Raw genomic sequence first — 15,934 nt, 5'->3', positions numbered from 1 at the left:
CTGGGGCGGCCACCATCTCGGTTCCGGGAGGGATCTGTTGCTTATGCAGACGGACGTCATCATCTTTGGGCGAGCCCCAGATGTTGGCAAGATAATCCAAATGCAAGTAATACAGACTGGGATACTAAGGGTTCTGTTTATTGAGAAATAAAAGTCTTACCAAATCAGATACTTAAACAAGTACAAGTTGGCCGCTGAAGTGAGCAAATATTTTCAGTCAGAGATATGTTTCCGTCCACCCACCCTCCTCCCCCTTCTTACCACACACATCTCCCCTTCCCTGCTGGTGGGGCTGTGCTGGGTTTTGGAGGATATATCCCATTATCTCTGGCTGCACCCTCACTTGAGGCACATCCCCACTCCCCAGCTGGCTGGTGGGGAGACCCATCCCTAGATTCTGGGGTAGGGTTTACTGGGAGCCCCGCCTTCCCCAGCTGCTGCTTGCTCCTCTCTATCCCTAAAATCGACTCTCTTGACAAGTTCATGCAACTCTCTTCATGCCTCAACACTGACCCCTTTGTCCTCCTATTTCACCTTCCTTCTAACCGAGGTTTGATTCCTGGGTCGGGAAAATCCGCTGGAGAAGGGATAGGCTACCCACTCCAGTATTCTTGGGCTTCCCTTGTGGCTCAGCTGTTAAAGAATCCCCCTGCAATGTGGGAGACCTGGGTTTGATCCCTGGGTTGGAAAGACCCCCTGGAGAAGGGAAAGGCTACCCACTCCAGTATTCTGGCCTGGAGAATTCTATGGACTGTATAGTCCATGGGGTCACAGAGAGTCAGACACGACTGAGCAACTTGCACTTTCACTTTTCTAACTGAGAGCCAACTCTCCCCTACAGCGCTGTAGATAGAGACACCCTGGAAGCCAGTCCTCCTGCTTTAAGCTCTAAACTTCGGAAGGGTCTGGCTTTCTGTGGCCCACTGGGGGCAGCCCTTTTGAGAAAGGCCATACTCTGTAGTGGGCTGGGGAGGAAAGGCATTCTTCCTTTGTGCTGCAGGCTAAAGTTATGATAAATTCCTAGGGTTTTCCTGACTATTTATAAGCCATTCATTCATTCACAGTCCTTTCTCAAGACCCTGTGGTATGCCAGGCCTGGGGCGAGGGGCTGGGGGACAGAGACGTATAACTTGCAGGCTCTGCCCTTGGGGAGCTCACAGTCTCAGGGGGTGGGTGGCCAGCAGAGTAAATGTTTGTGAAGCAGGTGACACTGGATGGGGCACGGGGGTAGGGGGGGAGGCTGTGGAGCTCAGAGGAGGGGCCCCTAACTGCACCCCAGCTTGGGGGATGTCTTCAAGGAGGACTTGTCATTTGAGTTGAGCCTTGACAGAAGAGACAGATTAAGGAATAAATGTTTACACAGAGTCTAGACTCCAGGGCCTCAGGCATCTTGGAAGACCTGGAGTTTCACATTTACTTTTATCCTATTCCATTTTGGTGTTGAAGCCGGTGATTTTTCAGGAGAGTTGGCCCCTGGGGGTGGTGGGTGGGATGGAGCTGCGAAAGGCTGCCTGGAAGTTCCCCATCCTCCACCTAAGATCTCACATGGCCCGGGCTCCGTCGAAGCCCAGGCCACCTTTGCAGAGAAGTTGGTGTCACACAGAAAGGGAGATGGGCTTCGACGGAGCCCGGGCCACCTTTGCAGAGAAGTTGGTGTCACACAGAAAGGGCCCTACCGCACCTGTGGGCTGTTGGGTGAATTGAAAATTGGAGCCTCTTTTGAGCAGATAATCTCTCACCTCAATCTCTTTCAGACCCACCCCTGCTTGGCAAGGGGCCTTGCTTATATCAAAAAAAGTTGTGTGTGTGTGTGTGTGTGTGTGCACATGCAGGTGCTCACACACACATGTGACTGTGTGTGTATGTGTCTGTGTGTGTGTGCAGGCGCTCACATGTGCACATGTGAGTGGGTGGTACTCACATTTCAAGTGCAGACCTTTGAGGTGGGGCTGCAGATTCCTCTTCAGTCCAGGGGAGCTTTGTGGCCCCCGGCGCTGGAGCAGTTTCCTTTGTGTTGCACAGAATGTCTCAAGGACATTCTGTGGTCGCAGACGTTTCAGGGACAGAGGTGTCCCAAGGCTCTGCCGCAGAGAAGAGAGCACAGTGGGAAGAGAGCATGCTTTGGGGTCATCGCCTGGGGTTCAATCCTGGCTTAAGCCGGAGGGAACAGTTCTAAGACTGAGGAGGTGGTAGTTGCTCAGTCGTGCCTGACTCTTTGTGACCCCATGGACTGTAGCCCACCAGGCACCTCTGTCCGTGGAATTCTCCAGACGTGGTTTGCCATTCCCTCTCCAGGGGATCTTCCTGACCCAGGGATCGAACCCAGGGTCTCCTGCATTGCAAGTCAATTCTTTACTGTTTGAGCCAAACTATAGATTGAGGATAAATAAGATGATAGAAACATAACTGAAATGTTCTTTTGAGCAATATTTGCTGCCCTAGATTCTTCATTCAGGTCGGGGTGCCCAGTGGCTGCACAGGACACCCTCCTTTTCATGGATGCCCCTACTGAGTTCTGCCACCTCAGGAAACTTTCCTCAAAATCACCTTCAGCTGGAAGGAAACTTATATCCTCACCTATTCTGGGCTTCTAGTGATAAAAAACCAGCTGAAACTAGTTCAGCTGGAAAGGGGTGCATTGGGAATACCGAAGTAGCCCAAAGAACCAAAGGAAGAGCCAACACCTGGGAACATAGGACCAGGGCAGGTCTGGGGACTCCAGGGACTGGGATGCCACCAGTACTCCATGCTTCTTTCCACAAGGCGGCTTCATCCTCTAGCTTTCCCTGTGAGACTGGAACTGTGGCCATTCATGGACACTGAGCTTGCATCTTCTCAGCACTATTACTAGCGAGCAAAGGGCAGCCTGGTTACAATTAAAAAGTCCCAGGGAAAGTCTCTGATTGGTCCGACTTTATCAGATGCCCAACCCTGGACCAATCACTGTTGGCCAAGGAGGCAGAGTCGGGAAAGAAGATACAGTACAGACCACATGTAGGAAGGGGCTGGGGTCAGTTCCTTCTGTTTCCAGAAGGTAGAAGGGGTCCTGGGTAGGCCAAATACTAAGTGGCCCTTTCCCCTCATGGGAAAACTCATTCATGAAACTCAGCTGCTTGCAGCCTGTCTTTTGGAGCTGAAGGAAACCAATTGCAAGTCATGGTTCTTCAGTGGGCATGGGGGAAATATCAGAGCATCTCAGACTGCCATTTTAGGAAAAGTCTTTCTATCTACAATTCCAGCTTTTTACTCGCAAGGGTGTTGGGGCAGGTGTTAATGTTTTTCCACTTCACAGACAAGAAACTGAGGCCCTAAGGGTATCCAACTTGTCAGGAGCAGAACTCAACTCAGAATTCAGGTCTTTTGACTCTGAGGTCCCCTAGGAAGTTTCTGCAGGGACTGAGGCAGGATGTCAACCTGGTTCTGGCCCTTGAACCATCAAGGAGGGGAGAGGATCTCCAAGGTCAGCCTGTCCATCTGCAGACATTTGCAGAGCACTCACTGTGGGTCAGGTTCAGGACCAGATGATCACAGCTGAGTGGTCCCCACCCTCCAAATTGACCATCATGCCCACATAATGCAAGGAGTGCAGTGGGAGGAGGGCCTGGGGCAAAGGGGTAATAGGAGGGAGCTGGTCAAGGGGGGCTGCTCAGAGGAAGAGGCCCTGAGCTAGATCTGAAACAGTGAGCTAGACAAGAAGAGAAAGGGTGGAACAGTGTGATGGGGACAGCAGCTTTGAAGGCACAGAGGGTGGACTCCTGTGTTCTGGCCCCAGCAACAGCTGGGCCGCTGCATTGTCAACCTGCTTATGACATAGAGCTCGCTGCTCAAAGTCAACTCCCATCCTCCTGTCTCTCCACAGTTTCAACATCATCATCCCGGGATGATGGTTTTACTTCCTGCTCTCAGGGGCTGCATACTGACTCCTGGTTCCTCTCACTACAATCTCCTGCCCCCCTGTCAGGCTCCAGGTCCCGAAGCCTGTGAAGTGCTCCCGATGACAGGCTCTGCCTCTGTTTCAGAATCTCGGAGGAGGACCATCTTTGAATACCACCGTGTGGAGCTGGACCCCAGCAAGGTCACCAGCACATCTGCCGTGGAATTCACCCCATTGCCAAGTAAGTAGGGCTTGTCCCCACTGATGGAAGAGAGGCATGCCGCCATCCTCGCAAGAGCACTGAAGTCAGACTGAGTTCCATCCCAGGCTCACCAGGGTCACCTGTCTTGATACAGCCACCTGACTTCTCTGGGCCTCCATTTCTCATTTGTAACATGGGCCTCACACTGCCTCCTTCCCAGGGCTATGGTATGGGTGAGAACGACACTAGGTAAAGCTGAGGATGCAAATGAAAGTCCAGACACTAACTGGCACATCCCAGGCCCAGGGCATGGCTTGTGCTTGATACATGCAGCTGCTGGTATTAACGGGCTTCCCCGGTGGCTCAGAGATAAAGGATTAGCCTGCAGTGCGGGAGCTGCAGGAGACACAGGATTGAGCCCTGGGTCTGGAAGATCCCCTAGAGGAGGGCATGGCAACTCATTCTAGTATTCTTCCCTGGAGAATCCCATGGACAGAGGAGCCTGATGGGCTACAGTCCATGGGGTCGCAAAGGGTCAGATACGACTGAGCGACTTAGCATGCAAGTGCTGTTATTAACATGTAATTGTAACCCAGGAAAGAGATACCTCTGATAACTTGGATTGAGCGCATAGAAAAGATAATACAGGAACTGAATGGAACCGTAAGTTTATCACTGCATTTTCTTTAGAGGAGGCGTGATGCTGGCATCCACAGGCAGAAGGCCCTCCAGGATCCAGGGGGCTGGGTCCTGTCACTCTTCTGCACCTTGCTCACCTGCTGTTGAAGGCACACCATGGTGGAGGCCCCTCACTGCTGCTGCGGAGCCTGAAGGATCCAGTCAGGGCAGATGGGGAGAGTGAGGGAAGGACAGTGCTTCCTGTTCATTTATATAAATAAATAAGTATATATTTATTTATTTATTTATTTATTTATATAAACTGCACCAGGTCTTTTATGTGACTCATGAGCTTCAGTAGTTATGGCACATGTGTTTAGTTGTGGCATGTGGGATCTAGTTCCCTGACCAGGGATTGAACCCATGTCCCCTGCATTGGCAGCATGGAGTCTTAACCACTGGACCACCAGAGAAGTTGCCACCCACCACCACCACCCCCCCCGCCCCCATGCTTATATTTCTAAAGACAGTTTTAATTTCCTCTCCTGTTTCATGATACCTCTCTGCTTCCCTCTGGAGCCATGGCTTTCTCCCTGCCTTCTGGGGTGGTTCTTGCCTCCCTCCTCTTCCTTTTCTGTGGGGGTTTTGGGAGCAGGGGGTGAAGAAAGAAGAGGAGGAGGAAGGGTCTTCTCAATGCTAGGCCATGTCCCAGCAGGTGTCCTCCCCTGATGCCTAGGGGCAGGGCTGGACCCCTGGGGTCCCAGCCTCACCCCCATCCCAGTCGCCCTCCCTCTGGGCAGAGCTTCCTCTAGGACTGGTGAGAGCAAACCTCGAGTCCCAGGAATGACTAAACTACATTTGGGAGCAAGGACATCCAAGGGCAGGGCTAATCACCCAGGCAGAAGAAGTGAAACATCCTGGGAGTGCGTTTCTGGGACACGTCTGTACATTTAAGCCTCTTCCCACCCCTCCAGTGAATTTTGTGAGCATTTAATAGCACACAGGACATCTGAAATGCAGATGAAAGTAAAGGTCAGTGGGTGTTTTTAATATCTCATGAGGCTCCTAGGGATTTTTCTTAGTTTGACTGGAGCCGTTTAAGGGGCCTCCAGAGTCATTGGGAATGACCAGGTCACGGGCTCCCATGTCCAGGAGGGAGTTGCTACCAAAGCTATGTTTTAAACTCCTGGAAGCTGGTTTGCCTTGTTCTCAGAAAACTCTGCACCCCACAGCCCCAGGTTTTCTACCTTACCTTTGGTGGTGGGGGGAACTTAGCCAAAATTCTTCCAGAGGTGTGGCTCTTTAAGCCATTACACTCCATGGACAGTCCTTCTTCTAGAAGAGACTCCTGAAAAGGTGGCCTGGCGTGAAGGTGGAAGCTGGGGAAGGGGGTCTCCCTGGGGAACCTCAAGGCTAGGAGCTCAGGTTCTCAGCTCAGACAGATCTTGGTTTAAACCCAGATCTGCCTCTCAGCTCTGTGACTCTCTCCAAGCCTCAGGTTCCTCCTCTATAAAATGGGAATGAGAGCAACTCTATATCAATTCCATAAACTTTTGTTAACTGCCTACCACCTGCTGGGCACTGTGTAGACCCTCTGGGTGCACCAGAGAAGAAAATAGCCAGAGCGCTGTCATTATGGGGTCAGGCCAGTCCCTGCTTATTTTCTGCCTGCCATGTTCCCTCCATCCTTGCAAAGCCTGCAAAGCCCTGGTAGACGAAAGGAGACACTGCCCCCTGCAGCCAGTCCCTCCCAGAAGGCAACTAAAGGTGACCACGCAGTGCCCGAAGCAGCTTTTCTTCCCCTCACCGAGGGCTGGTTCCCAGATGCTGCCTTGCTGGGGGTCCACTGAATGCAGACTGGTTCCCTAATTAATGGATTGTGGTCCAGGCCCATGAAAACCCACAGAGTGAAGAAATGCCTATTGAGTAAGTGGTCATTTTCTGTGGTTAGCGGTCACTTCTTGCTGCTACCAACCTGTTCTGTTCAGCTGCTCATCAGATGAGTCCTCAGACTGCATACAGTTATTCCGGGTCAGTGCCTGTCTGTCCTTATAATAAAATGCATGGATTTTGTGGCAGCTGCTTGCCACTCCAAGGTCATTTAAGTCATGGCAGCATTTGAGCGAGTGAATGACTCTTAAAATCCAGCTCCCAATCCTTCCTGCTCCCCTGGCCCTCTCTGCTTTTCTGGCTGGCTGATGACAGAAGGGATCCACACACCCTCCCGCAGCCACTTCCACTAACTTCCCTGCTTTCCCCCACTGCCTTGCCCAGCGAGGCCCCAGCTGCCTTTCCTCCCTATTCCTACCACCTTCCACCTCTCCACCCTGCAGAGTGCCACCTGCTGTTGGGAGCACCCTGGAACCTATTCCTCCTGGGCCTCTCTGCACAGAGGGGTCCCTCTGCTTGGACTTCTCCCCCAGGAGAGTTGCCTGCTGGCTCCCCTTCTCTGCATCTCCTCGGAGGCTTTCCCCAGCCTCCCTGAGTAAAACACACCCCCACGTGTTCTGCTCCCCTTTTCTCCTAGCCCTTCTCACCACTGGAAGCCCCAGTGGAATGTGTTAGTCGCTCAGTCGTGTCCCCATGGACTATAGCCCACCAGGTTCCTCTGTCCATGGACTTCTCCAGGCAAGACTACTGGAGTGTGTTGCCATTCCCTTCTCCAGGGGATCCTCCCGACCCAGGAATCAAATCTGGGTCTCCTGTATTGCAGGCAGTTCCTTTACCATCTGAGCCACCAGGGAAGCCCAGGCGGAGCCCTAGGGTGGATATTTTCGTCTGTATATTTGTCAACCATCTCCTCCATTCGCTTGCAGGCTCCATGAGGGCAGTACTTCTGGCTTTTCCTGTTCACACTGCATCTCCAGGGGCAGTCCTGGGCCCTTGATAGATGCTCAATTAATATTTGTTGAAAGAATGAATGAGTGAATGAGCACCTGAGAACAATGATGGACCAGAGTCGATAACAAGTGTCATTCACTGGCTCCCCATGTGGCCAGCACTGTTAGAAACCCTCTCATAGCTGGCCTACCACACAGACAGCATCCTTATCCCTCTATTACAAATGGGGTACTGAGGCACCAAGAGGTCAGGTGACTTTCCAGGGAAGATTTAAGCCCATTTTGAGCAGAGGTCAGCACATTCCCTGGGACTAGCTCACTTCCAAGAGGAGAGGGAGAGGAAAGGAATGGAATCCCATACGCCTGGCTTACTCTTGAAAACGCAGAGCCCAGACTTCCCTGGGAGGAGGTGGACAGGCCAGGAGTGGGTGTCTGATGGCAATCCTGCCACATGGAGTCATCAGGAGTGGGGAGCGCTAGCTGGTCAAACCAGGACATCTAAAATCCTTTCAAGTGATAGAAGACAGCACAACTGTATTATAAACACTAAATTTGCTGAGAGACTCGATCTTAATTAATCCCAGCCCTGGAAGAAACGATACTGATGTGGAGTGATGGAGGCATTAGCAAAGGCTACCATGGTCATTGTACAGCAATATAAATGGATAAAATCAATGTGTTGTACACCTGAAACTTACATGCTGTTGTTTGTCAAATATATCTTGATTTAAAAAAAATCCTTTTCAATCCTGTAAATTGTAGGCAACAGTCCAGAAGTCTAACTTCCCAGACTAAGCGTGATTCCTTGTACATCCTTACGACACCCTGTAATCTTCCTTTGTAAACCATATCACAATGATAATTATGTAGATATTTTTGGTTGATGATCTGCTTAGTATCTGTCTTCCCGTGTGACTGTAAGGCCCAGGAAGGCAGGTACCAGGTCTTACTGCTGAATGGCTAGCAGCAGCTCAGGGCTTGATCCGCTAGTGACAAAAGGAAGAAAGGAAGTGGGGAGGTAGGGACAGGGAGGGAGGGAGGGAGGGAGGAAGGGAGGGTAGAGAGGGAGAGCCGGAGAATCAAGGCTGGACTCAAATGTGTGTTGCTCATCGTCTCCAACTCTTTGACCGCATCAACTGTAGCCCACCAGGCTCCTCTGTCCATGGGATTCTTCAGGCAAGAATGCTGGAGTGGGTCACCATTTCCTTCTCCAAGAGGTCTTCCCAACCCAGGGATCGAACCTAGATCTCCCCCTTTCAGGCAGATTCTTTACCATCTGAGCCACCAGGGAAGGACTCAAGTGAGGGTGGCATTATAAACTTCTAGGGTCCCTGCTGATCAGAGCCTCCGGAGTTCTGTAAGGACCCAGCATTCAGGGAAGTCGCACCTTTTGGAGGTCTGTGGAGGGACTAGTGCTGAGGGACTGCTGCCTTCTTCTCTTTCGCAGCCTGCCTACAGCATCAGAGCTGCGACGCCTGCATGTCCTCAGACCTGACCTTCAACTGCAGCTGGTGCCACGTCCTCCAGAGGTTTGTACCAGGCTCACCCTCTGGTTCCCACAGACTGTGTGGGGGGCAGAGGGTGGCACCGCCCTGCTCCCTGCCTCAGGTCTCATGGCCGACAGGACGGTAACTTTGGCCAGTGCTACTCCGACGCTTAGGACAAGAATATTACGGTAGTGAGTGTCTCCCTGAGGCTTGTGACCCATCAAGGTGACTATATGTCACCCTGCAGTGACTCTAGACTTTGGAAGACCATTCAGAGATTCCAGCTACTGCAGCTCCCTCCTCACAACCAGGGGGGCTGGTTCATCCTCTGGCAGGCCTTTTCCAAGAGTGGTCCACAGCTGTGAGCATCCCAGAATCAGCTAGGGCTTGAACTAAATGTGCAGATTCCTGGGGCCCACCCCCGGCCCCCTGCATCAGGGTCTTTCAGAAAGAAGCCAGGGAGCCTGCATTTTTACCTCATTGCCTCATCCGCAAGCAAGTGTGAGACCTGCCAGCTCAAGGGTGAGCCTAAGACCCACCGTCTATGGGCAAGAGCCCCACAATCCCAAAACCCCACCTCAAGACTTCTCAGGCTACAACAGGGTTCTCTGAAATCCAAGGGTGTGGACATTGCAGGTATCTGTGGAAAGCTGGGACAAGTTACAAAGCTGTGTTTGTTTGGTTTTGGAAGCAGGGAAAATTCTGGATGAGATTCAGTTTCAGAGATAAAGTTCTTAAATCCTACTCATCTTCCACTCCTTGTTCTGCAACCATTTCCTCACAGATTAGACTCAAAATTTGACCCCTGTTCTCTTGTCCAGGATAAATAAATGGTGGGGGACGGGGGGAATTGGGGAGGGGGAAGACTTTCTTGGGGGATTAGAGCTCTCATGAGATTGGGAAGACCTGTGAACTCCAAGAACCATGGAATCTTGAAACTTGCAAATTACAGAGGCTCTGAGTTCCGTGCAGCTGTCCTGTAACTGTCAGTATTTCCTGTGCTCCTTTCCAATGTCCTGGTGCAGAAATAAAAGCCACTGCCTTTACAGGCGGCCTGCCTAGCACACAAGACACGACTCAGGACCAGGAGGAGAAAGGGGCCCTCATCAGGCCTCCCAGCTGTTCTTCCCACCAGCTGTGCGCTTATTCACTCTCTTGTGCCCACAGTTTATTTTCCCTGTAAAATGGGCTGGGGTTATGTCATTCAGGGAGATGTGGGTGAGGAACATGCCTGTTATTTTAACTCCTCAAATACCAGACAGAATTTTTACAAAACGTTCAGAGTCCTTCACATGAAAGGCACAGAGCCTCAGAGAACACACGGGGGAGACCCGAGATTGCGTCTTCCTGGCACGGAGACTTGCGGTGTGATCCATCTTGTGCACTTTCAAGTGTGAGAGCCCTATGTGAGTGTGAGGCGATAATCCAGATGACCTCAGATGAGCCCTGGAATGCTGCGGCCGGCTGCCACCATGTGACTCAGCATCGTCCAACAACAGCTGAGCCATGAGGACTGCATAATGGGTCAGATGAAAGCAAAACCCTAGCTTGCAATACCCCCACTTAATGCATATGCCCAAACCCAGAAAACCATGTCAATTTAATGAGAGTTGGTGAGGGGGAGGGCAGGGCCTTGGCTGTAGACATTGTCTTTGCTGGATTATGTCAATTAGAAGACAGAAAAGCTCCATCAGGGATCCTGTTCACAGATGTACGTGGGCCTGGGCTCACCTGAGCCAGGCCTGTTCCTTCCTGACAGATCTCTGGAGCCTCAGCTGAGAGCTGACTCCAGATTCCTAAAAAGCCAAAGAGCAGGGCTGCTGCAGGGTGGCCGACCACCATGGTCTCTCCCACCAACTGCTTGAAACCACCTCATGGTTCTTGGCTTCGCCTCCACCTGCTTTGCCCTCTGCAGCCTTGCAGAGCCTCCCTTCCCTGCGCGGAGGGGCCGGATCTGACTCAGATGATTTCACTTATCATGCAGATATTTTCCTTTCATCCCACATTGTCCCCTAATGGCCCACCTTGGAGTCTACGGGTGACCCTGACTCCAGGATTTGGCTCGGAAAGTGAGAGTCATAACCCTTGCCTTATGGTGTCATCGCAAAGGGCCTGAGAGATAGCACAAGGGCAGCATGTGACTGGGGCAACATCTGGCATTCAGAAGACGCTCAAACAATGGCCGTTTCTCATGCCTTTCTCCTTTGCATCTGGGTTGGTTGGCCCTGGGCTTGGAATGGGATGCTTTTAGACCTATGTCCAAGGCTCAGTCCTTGAAAGAACCAGTTAGTTTGGCCTTAAGGAAACTTCAGTTCCCAGCTCCCAACAGTGCCCCTGGTCTTCTACGCCTTGAAGGAGGGGGGCATGGAGGACCCGAGAGAGGGGGCTGTGGATGGCTCCGCTCAGTGTCCCTGCTATAGGAGGAGCAGCTCAGAGGCGTCTTCAGAAGGAAGGACTGACAGAGCCTGGACGCCTCTGCCTCGCCAGGTCTTGGACAGATGGGCAGGCAGTTGCCGGTGCAGAGTTCACCAGCCTCACATCCTTTCTCAACACTGGTGGCTAGTGATACTGACTTCCCATGCAGAGGTCCCCGTACTTGAGTAGGACTTGGTGGATTCTCCTGGCACCAAAGAGTGAAGAACGGAACTTTGAGCATGACTGGTGGAGAATATTCTCTGGTTCATCCTTGTGTACCTCACCCCTGCCCTAGGGAAGCACTTGATGTCTTCCAGCCCAGCTGAGCTGTGCAGTGCCCTCTCAGGGGACCCTGGTCAGCCAAGATCGCATCTCTCCCAGTCTCTGGCAGGACCCTCACTTTTGCCCTTCAGTGACCACATGGTGGATGTTGGCCAGATTGGCTGATGTCCATCCTTGGCCCCGCCCATCCTTGCCAAATTTAGGCTCCTCCACAAAGAAGGGGGGCTCAGCGAATGAGCAAGACTTTCCCTAGATGAGAACATGTGTGTGAACTCCCTGGTTTCTCAGCAATTTCTGGGCTGCCTGGAGTTGCAGGGCAGGGCTTAAGGTCATTAGAGGTCATGCAGTCTGTCAGCTCCATAAATACAGAGACACATACAGACACACACACACACACACACACACACACACACACACATGCATCTGGGTGGGTGTGGCCTTGGTCCTGGGGAGCTGGGTCAGGAGAAGGGTGGGGATCCCACAAATAGCTTCCCCTCCTTTGGGGGAAGGAGTAGAGGGGGCAGGAGGGGTTTGATCACAGCCACCTGGGGCTGGGGCACCTGCTCAGTGGTCTTGGGTAGGTTCGCCTCCTCCTTGCTCCCCTTGGAGAGCTATTACTGCATGGAGGGGAGGGGAGGGGAGGGAAGGGCTTCTCTGTCAATCCCATCACACCTCCGGCCTCTTGGTTCCCCCTGCAGATGTTCCAGTGGCTTTGACCGCTACCGCCAGGAGTGGCTGGCCTATGGCTGTGCCCAGGAGGTGAGAGGCTGAAGTGAGCCGGGTGGGGGAGGGGCAGGGCTGCAGGCCCACCCCTTGTCTGGTTGCTCTTCTCTTGGTGACATGCTCCCCTCCACTGGGGCTTGCCTCCCTGTCTGATCTGTGCCAGTGAGAGCAATGTGGGAGGTTTTTGAGGGCCCGGTGGGTCCTTGAGACAAGCACTTCTCCTGGTGACTTCGCCCAGAGCAGCAGTTCTCCAGGGGCTCTCTTGGTCCTTGCAGAGGGTATATTGGGTGTGGCCTTGGCCATACTGGAATCTTCTAGGAGGCTGTGAGCCTGGTAACATTCAAGAAGTCATTGCCCCAGCTCCAACCTTCAGGCATTTAAGGAAGGCGGTCATTCTGGGAGCAAAGTGGGTTGTACCTGGCTTCTCCCATTTAGAATCCCACACAGGTTCGACCCCTGGGTCGGAAAGATCCCCTGGAGGAGGACATGGCAACCCACTCCAGTATTCTTGCTTGGAGAATCCCATGGACAGAGGAGCCTGGCGGGCTACAGTCCATAGGGTTGCAAAGAGTCGGACACAGCTGAAGTGTCTTAGCACGCATGCACAAGCACAGGTTCCTTCTCACTTGGAATTTTCCAGAATGCTCAATGCTTTGGATGGGTCATGTCCTAGTCTCACACCTTTTACTGGCACAGAGAGACTGATTCATGTATGCATCCTTTCCCCTCCCTTCCCCTCACTTTCCCTTCTTGCAGGGCAAGCACATGGCATGTGCCCAGCACTTGCTCTGATTTAATCCTATCACGGTCCCAGGAGCTAGGGACCAGTGTCCCCATTGATCAGAGAAGGAAACTGAGCCTCAGAGAGGTTCAGTGACTTGGCTGGCAGCTCACAGCTGGTGAAATGGTGAAGGTGCTGGGCCCAGGATTTAAATGTGAACCCCCAGAATTACTACTATGCTCTCACTACCATCTGTTTTATCAGTGAGGCTGGGTGAGCTGTTTCTGGTCTTCAAAAAAAAAACCCCCCAAACCCCTTGTCCATCCAGCAGCCGGTTTCTGACATTGGCTGTTGGTGAATGTACTCATTTGCTTTATTTATTTAAGATTGGCATCTCAGCTCCTTCAGGAAGGATTCGAAGCAGCTGACAGATAAATTGCCCTGTAAGATAAGATACTTTCAGGATAAAGTGGAAAGCTCAAATGCATTCAGAGCCCAGCTTTGGTTAGATTACCATGCCTGGACCACTCACTGAAATCTTAAATCTTCTGGCCGCTGAGGGATGAAAGTACCCCCAGGGTCCTCCTGTGTGCGACGGAGCCGCTGGCAAGGCCTCTGTCCGTCGCAGCACTGGGTCTCTCTTGCAGGCAGAAGGCAGAACATGTGAGGACTTCCAGGACGAGGACTCCTACTCGACCTCCCCTGACAGCTCCTTCAGCCCCTTTGACGGAGACCTCACCACCACCTCCTCCTCCCTCTTCATTGACAGCCTCACCACGGAAGGTACGGGTGGGGAGGAGCCATGGCCTTGAAGCATCCCTGCCCCTGATGGCGTTATCTCAGGGAACAGAGTCGTTGCTTCCTGTCACATCTGAGGCTTCCAGAGCCTGCGTCACTTGCCAGTGAGACCCAGGGCTAGGTTTAGGACAAGTAGACTCCATGCCCGCGTCAGAGTTGTGAAACAGAGGGCAGCAGAAAAAATTACTGTCCCAGCACAATGCCAATTATTTTACATAATAACTTGATTCATCTTAATAGCAATTCTCAGATATCCTGTGAGATCTTAGCATCCTGGTAGCAGGTATGAACTCAGTCTCACACACTCAGACGTCAGAGAAAGATTGCATAATTTTTCTGTGACTTCCCTTCTTGTTCCAACCCCTCATTGGGCTGGCGTGGTGGGAAGTTCCACCCCCGCTGCACTGGGGCTTGGCTTCCCTCTGCTGTGATGTCCAGAGGGCAGAGGGTAGTGCGGGACATCTCTGACCATCTGGGTTGTTGCTGAACTGCTTCTTCAGGCCTGGATGTCCCTGGGGCCTTCTCTGCCATCCCCATGTTACTGGTGGAATGGTGATTCCTGGGTTCTTGTCCTCACAAGGGAAAGAAATCAATCTAGAGACATAGAACAGTTTTAAGCAGCGGGAGTTTTAATAAGCAAAGCAAAATGTACACTCTTGAGAAGGGAGGAGAGCGGACTGTCTGGGGGCCAGAAGCAGCCCCACAGTGAAGGTAGAGTTGGGTTGTTCAGAGTGATGGAAAGTCCCTCCCTGTGTCCTGCATCACTGGAGTGATGAAGTGATGAGTTGATTGACAGCTTTAGGTTATGTAACTTTTCTCCCATAAGCACGCAAGTGGAAATGGGTTGGAGGGGTGGTGGGCAGGGAATGGCAATACTAATTTATTATAAATACTGCATAATGAACCCCAGGCTATTCTGAGTCACCTCTTAGGTCTTGTTGCACCTACACCAACCAGTACTGACGGTTTGGAAAGCCCCGTTGGGTTTTTGTTATCTGGCTTGGTCCTGATAAGGCTGGAAATTTTGCAGACCTTAACCACAAAAAGGGAGTTTTCTGGGCATGTTCTGGTCACCAGGGTCCAGGTCAGGCAGGGAAAGGTGACCCCGTCCAGGATGGGGTGGGACCTGCTCATGTCTGACTTGCTGTCTAACAGTCTTCAGTTCCAAGGTCAAGTTGTTTCCATTTCTTTGAGGCCAGTTCTCGGAACTATGGCAGCGATGTCATGGCTACAGTCTGGTCATCACGCAGTTAACTACTTCCACCGGGTAGAGGTTTTGGTGTCCAAAGGTCCTTGACTCTGCCTAATGTCTATATTATCATTCAGTCTTGTTGAACTCTTTTCCTGTTTTTGTATTTTCTCACCTCTCTGACTAAACTTATTCTTTGGTTAAAGTTTTTCCACAGAGAAATTGTAGGCTGAGGATATGGGTGGCAAGGCCCATAGGATCCTGCTCTGTTTCACTCAGGCCTAGGATTTTATTGAAGCTGCCGGATGTCCATCCACCCTGTGGGGAGGACCGGGCAGAGTCCCCGGATTCTTTGGCCATCTCTGAGAAATTCCTTCCTCATCCTTTTTGGATACATGGCATCTAGATTTTAACCACTTGCCCTAAATCTAAGACTGAAAGATGTATGGGGTCTTCCTACCTCCCCTGAGCCAGATTACCTGTTTGAAAGGAGCAAATGGAAAGGAGGAAAAAGCTGGTATTTTTAAACATTATTCATCCACAATCCCATTTTATAGACAAGGAAATGGGTTCATGAGGGGCAAAGTAGGTTGCTCAGCAGTGGAATATTCTTTCTGTGGTCTCCCCCTGCCTTTGAAATGCAGCCTAGAGAACCGGAAAGCAGGAAGCCATGGATCTGGCCAGAGGGAAGTGAACAGTTGATAGAAACAGCAAACATTTAAGGGGACTGACCATGGGCCAGGTAGGGTGCTGACATTGTGTACCCATTAATACTCACTTAATCC

At 51.7% G+C, this 15,934-nt stretch overlaps 1 protein-coding gene across 2 annotated transcripts in view; it reads left to right on the top strand.

The window, feature by feature from the left end:
- PLXDC1 (plexin domain containing 1) overlaps positions 1 to 15,934 on the top strand; it is a 66,688-nt gene that overhangs the window by 40,568 nt on the left and 10,186 nt on the right. For both annotated transcript variants that reach the window (XM_061143885.1, XM_061143884.1), the window contains exons 8-11: positions 4,020 to 4,115; positions 8,982 to 9,063; positions 12,417 to 12,477; positions 13,810 to 13,945. In XM_061143885.1, the coding sequence (XP_060999868.1) occupies positions 4,020 to 4,115; positions 8,982 to 9,063; positions 12,417 to 12,477; positions 13,810 to 13,945 (375 nt within the window). The remainder of the gene's footprint in view (positions 1 to 4,019; positions 4,116 to 8,981; positions 9,064 to 12,416; positions 12,478 to 13,809; positions 13,946 to 15,934) is intronic.

Source organism: Dama dama, chromosome 5 (genome assembly GCF_033118175.1).
Source record: "Dama dama isolate Ldn47 chromosome 5, ASM3311817v1, whole genome shotgun sequence".
Classification (NCBI taxonomy): Eukaryota; Metazoa; Chordata; class Mammalia; order Artiodactyla; family Cervidae; genus Dama; species Dama dama.
Note: the sequence above shows the minus strand (reverse complement) of the source record. Positions and strands in the feature narration are given on the sequence as shown.